At 40.6% G+C, this 5,834-nt stretch overlaps 1 protein-coding gene across 1 annotated transcript in view; it reads left to right on the top strand.

The window, feature by feature from the left end:
* The first annotated feature begins 124 nt into the window (after positions 1-124).
* The window catches only part of cd40 (CD40 molecule, TNF receptor superfamily member 5), a 10,078-nt gene continuing 4,368 nt past the window's right edge, over positions 125-5,834 (top strand). Inside the window, exons 1-5 of the mRNA XM_079238951.1 lie at positions 125-209; positions 725-806; positions 2,006-2,128; positions 2,211-2,354; positions 3,718-3,811. Coding sequence (XP_079095077.1) covers positions 171-209; positions 725-806; positions 2,006-2,128; positions 2,211-2,354; positions 3,718-3,811 — 482 coding nt within the window. The 5' untranslated portion in view covers positions 125-170. The remainder of the gene's footprint in view (positions 210-724; positions 807-2,005; positions 2,129-2,210; positions 2,355-3,717; positions 3,812-5,834) is intronic.

Genomic DNA, 5,834 nt, shown 5'->3' with positions numbered 1-5,834 from the left:
ACACACACACACACACACACACACACACACAGGGGTAAACCCCACCAGAGCTCCTCCTTCCCCGTACAAAAGGAGGTGAAGGAGGAGGCTGCTCTTCAGCTCATTGTAGGTCCTGATCGTCTGTGATAAACCAGGAGAGAGACACAGAAGCCGAACTGGGAGACTTAAAGATGCGGTTCTACCTGCTGCTCACCGTTTGTGTTTTTACGGTGAGTAAACCCTTCATTGTGGCGCACTTTTATAAAACACAGATGTACACTAAAAGGCTTTCTCATCGTTTTTCATTCAATTGTTTCGTTGTTATTTAATATAAATCACTTTTCCTGGCAATCATTTTGTATTTTAAGCTGTAATGTTCTTTTGAAGCTCGAGTTTTGGTCAAAACCGCGCATTTTCCATAAACACCACTCCCTGTCTTACTTTCACTTTCGGTTTCCAGGCAGCCTTTAGGTTGGCGTGAATATTGTGTCATTCCTGATGTTCAAAATAAACCTTTTAAGAGTTAAACGCGGTGAATACTGAAGGAAAGAGGCGTAAATGCTGCTTTTGGAGCTCAGAGTCTGCTGAATGTTTGGGACTTTCCAACACGCCCCTCTCAGTCTGTCGCGAGGAAGTCGCATTAGATCTGTAGTATCTGCCAAACTGTTAATGCATGAAGTGAAAACGTGTCACGCCCCCCACCTCACCCCCCCCCCCCCCCCCCCCCCCCCACTCCCCTCTGCAGGCCACGGCCGCGGCGCAGTCCTACTGTGACCCGCAGTGGGAATATGAGAAAGATGGAGAATGCTGCCTGCTGTGTGATCGAGGTACGTAAACACCTAAACACAACTGTGCACGTGGTGAAGCCATTAACTAAAGAAAGAAGGCATTTATTCAACACCAGAATTTACTTTTACTTTCTCTTAGTTGCACTTTTCCCCAGCACTAGAAAGCCCCTTTGCTTTGCATAGTTTGGAGTAATTCCCCCTGGTTTCCAAAGAGCCAACACCCCTTAAGCTTTCACATCTGTAGCCCCTAAACTGTGCTGTGCTGCTTTCTGATCCAACTTACATTCTTAAACAATTTAATAGATTTTTCTGTTATTATTTTTAAATATTTGTGTACGGTCAAACAGAAAAATAGTCCAAACAGGCTTTTAATTTGCTGTTTGAGTCTAAAAAAAAAACAACCTGGAGGGACGAATGTCTTCAGCTGTCATCTTTGAGCTGAAGTCGGCTGTTTTCTTTCCACATCTAACATCAATTTTCAGCGTAAAACATTAACTGGTGAAGGCAGGACCAGAAGATCTCATATGGATGCTAATGGTCATGGTAGACGTAGCATCTGCTAGCTTAGCCTGGAGGAGGTCAAACTCGACCCAGTTTTCTTTTTATTTTCCTCCTTCCTAAATTTATCACAAGCTGTTGTTTTTGGCTTTTGGTTTTTGTTTCTCAAACAGTATTTTTACACCATTAGCACGGAAATTGAAGCATTTTGCTTTAGCTTCACGGCAGTTGGTGGGAAGCTCGGTAAAATGGCGCCACCTTATGCTGATATTGGACTGCTTAAAAGAAACTGCTCATACAGTATTAATTATTTACTTTCTTATCATTAAATGACTGTTTAGATACCCCAAATTCACTTTCCACTCCTACTTTGATCAGTTTTTGTACATTTGTTTTAAATGTTAAACTATATGATGACACAGTTAAGTCAAGAATTATTGTTCAAAGAAGTTGAAAATAAATTTTTTGTTTGCTTTTGCAAAATGAAACCAAAGCTCCACATTATATAGGCTAAACTGTTTGGATAATTGGTGTTGGGGGGGTGCTGTTTTATTGATGTAGTCACTTTTGGGCAAATCCAGGTTGTGTCAGGCCCCTTTTTATTTAACATGCTAAGAAAACAATCTGGTTGTAGATTTGTCTTGAGCAGAACGACATTCCAGCTGTGTCTCTGTTTTAACCTTGAAGCTGATTTTTCACACATTCTTGAGAAAAATAACCAATAACAACTGGCTTTGCAGGGAAAAAGATGTTGCCGCAAAGCGCCTGCAAGGCTCCCGTTTGTGAACCGTGCGACAAAAACGAATATATGGACAAAAACACAAATTCCTCCAAATGCCTTCGTCAGCCGTACTGCGACCCAAGTAAGACAACCTGACGCTTTGCAGAAACATGATTGTTTTGTGATGACGTGTTTGTGTTTACTGGAAACCTTTTTTCTCCCAGATAAAAACTTTCAGATTGCCATCCATGATCGTACCAAAAGAACCACCTGCCTCTGCAAAGTGGGATTTCACTGCTCGAGCGTGGAATGCATCACCTGCATACAACACACTAAGTGTGGGCCTGGATCTGGGGTTCAAACCAAAGGTACCGTAGTTTATTTGTTTTTTTCCACCCCATAAAGCCGAACATGACACATTAAATACACATGTTTGAGACATTTTACATCATTTTATATTAAAAACTTTTCCCAAAACCCTGTTGAACACAGTCTGGTAGTTCTTCTCTCCCCATGAAGCAGAAGTCAACATGATAATGTTGTTAAAGGGCCACATAAAGGCCTTGTCACAAGATTTGCTTAAAGTGATTTAATCAGGTCGGAAAAAGGAGTCAGCAAGCGACACTCTTGCTGCGTTTCCAGTACACATAGAATTGCACAAAACTGAAATATTGGCATAAAAACACGCTAATAGAAACATCTACATTAAGAAAAACTTCTCGAATATCACAAATTTTTGTGCTCTTATGAGGTGCTTTTCAGATGTGTTGATGTAAAAGTACATTGTAGAAGTTTAATAGTAACACTTTAGTATTTACCCATGTGCAGACGGGATGTGAGGGGTCATGTGACCGGTTCATTTCCGGTAAAAATGGCGCGGTATGACGCGAACAGCAGCGAAACGCAAGTTTTTTTTTTTTGTTTTTACAATGAATTAAAAAAGGAAATAATAGAGAAACGCTTTAAAAAGCTGTGGAAAATCCTCTGCCGCAAGTAGAAAACCAAGAAATAACGCTACATGGCTACCTTGCATACACTGAGAGTAAAATCTCGTCCCGCTGATGAGATTTTAGTTAAACTACTGCTAATAAACTAAACAGTGTTAAATGGAAAGACCTGCAAACCCCCTACGGTCGTTTGACAAAATGTAAATAATGATTAACAACGATAATAGTTGTATATTTACAGTTTATTATCATGGTATATGTCCAAATCATTGTAGTGCATCCATGTGTAAATATTTGTATCCACCAGGGGGCAGAAGACAAGAATCTGCGTTTTTCAGTCAAACTTTTACCTTAAAGTCAATCAAAATTTCTCTGAAACTGTATTAGATATGAAATATTCAGCATTATAAGGTTAGTATAAATCCAGCCCCGCTTGGCTTTGACTTGCACAGCAGACTAAATGCGAGTGTGGCTGCAGAAACTTGGTCACATGACCACCACATGTGGCAGGAAACTGCCAGAAGAAGGCTTCTTCTGGCCCAGAAAATCTTAACCCAAATCCACATCCAGGCCCACAACTGGACACCTGGACCACATGTGGCCCACAGGAGACCAAGCCAAGCTGGCAACTGATATCTGGGTCCACTTCTTGCCCATAGAACACTTCCAGAAGGGCCTAAAATGACCCAGATTTGGCCCAAACACAACTGCTATCTGGCTGTTCATCTTTTCTTTTGCCTTTGTTCTTGAATGTTTTAAAACAAAAATCCCATTTGGTTTTCAGGTGATCAAACACATGACACGGTTTGCCAGCAATGTCCAGATGGAACATTTTCCAACGAGAGCTCAAGCGACACTGCCTGTCAGAAATGGTCCGAGTAAGTACTAAAACATTTATGTATAAACCATAGAATATATATAAAAAGATAGACGGACCCTCCGTGACGTCACCCATAGGTTTCTGAAGAGCTGAATTGAAGCTCGGTGGGCGGTTCCTACCGTCGCCATCTTGGCAGCATCATGTGTATCGTCTCTCTGGGAAAATACAAAAATGGGCAAAGAGGTGGAGCTGAGAGGGAGGCTGTGATGGTGGATGATTGGCATCCATCAAACTCCGACCTGCCTGTCGCTAAGAGCTATCTAAGCTAACCCAGAACTAACAGGCTAACAGAGTTAAGCAAGCTAAAGCTAAGTCACGTTGTTAACTGCCTAAAAACCGCGGTTGTTCTACATTCCTCCTCCTTCTTGAAGCGGGAGATCGGGTACCTGTCAATCAAAAAGGCACGCCCCTAAATATGCCAAATTTTGAGATTAAATTACTTTTAAACGGGCGAGTTAGAAAAAAAATTCACTCCCCCCACAGTTGTCATGAAGGTAAACCTGACCTATTAAACCTAAAATGGATTTTTGTACCAGGCTGTAAACATGTTTATTTCTGCTGTAAACATGTTTATTTCTACTGTGAAGTTGGTCTTTTTAACATGGGAGTCTATGGGGATTCGCTCTGTTTTGGAGCCCCTAGTGGATGAAGGGGGAACTGCAGTTTTTGACACTTCCACATAGGCTTCACTTTTAAGGTTTCTGCTTGGTAAAACAGAAACATCAGCACTGGAAGCACACACTCCATCTACACAGGAGCATTACAACTGACTTCCTGACTCTCCGCTCTCATCCCGACCTGGATTTCACTCTGATCCTAACTTTTATGCCGGCTTTGCTTCTTCTGCTCGCGTCCTTTAGAGGCTGCTATGGTTTCATGTTGTTCTGGGACTAGAAGTCGATTTATGATTCTCTGTTACAAGTATAGTTTGACATTTTAGTCATTGAACTTTAATGATTCACTCATTTCTGGTAAATATGAAGCTACATTCAGCCAAGAAATGGGTCATTATGTAAACTCTGATCACTTTTAAACACGGAGAGGATGTGTAAAATCTATTTATAGCATAGTGTTGTCTTGCCTGTCTCACTGTTCCTCCTGAAATGATTTTAAAATGGTCAGAGTCTTTCACTCTCATGGCAGACTGTGTTCCTGCAGAGTAGGATGTGACGTTAAAATGAGCCAATCGGGCTTCATTCTTTAGAGCAGTTTTGAACTGTGTTACAGAGCCCTTAACGGAGCAAGAAAAGGCAGTAAACAAATGTCAGAATTAGCATTCATAAATTATTACTATAAATTATCTAATCAAAATTTATTTATAAAGCCCTTTTCATACAACGAGGGGCACAAAGTGTTTCACTTATAAACACACAGGATCATTCACCCCCCCCTCCCTTCTGTCTTTAACTAATATCAGTATGGAAAGAAACATCTGCTGTAACGATATGCATGAGATTCGTTCACACCAGCAGCCATCCCACTCAGTCACTGGAAACCTCCCAGATCAGGACAGGTAGAGGTCCCGCTCCCCAGCCATAAGGCTGCGGTGCAGGACCCCACCATCCAGATGAGGGCTATCACCACGGCAACAATCCTGCAGACTGAGCAGTCACAGCTTCCCCATGAGAGAAACACTTCAGTTAAAAATGTTAAGCAAATAAAAGCAACATGTATAAAATATAAACAACAACAACAATAATAAACCATAAAACAGAGCTGCAGAAGTAAGGAGGTTGTATTTAAAGTAAACAGAAAAAATATTTATTTAAATAATAAGTTTATCATAAATCTATATAATAATTACCATAAATTACCAAGATAAGAAAGAAAACAGTGAGAGCTTTTAATTTATGGCTCAGAAAATGCAAAAAGCAGATTTCTGCTGATGGGTCACCATCTGTGGATCTCAGCAGGAACATTTAAGGGACATTTCGGGCTTTAAAGGCAATTAATAAATAAATAATAAATAAACGGTAATTATGACTTAAAAAACAGATAAAATGCATCAAGACAAGTCAGAG

This window comes from Telmatherina bonti (assembly GCF_933228915.1).
Source record: "Telmatherina bonti genome assembly, chromosome: 4".
NCBI classification, from domain to species: Eukaryota; Metazoa; Chordata; class Actinopteri; order Atheriniformes; family Telmatherinidae; genus Telmatherina; species Telmatherina bonti.
Note: the sequence above shows the minus strand (reverse complement) of the source record. Positions and strands in the feature narration are given on the sequence as shown.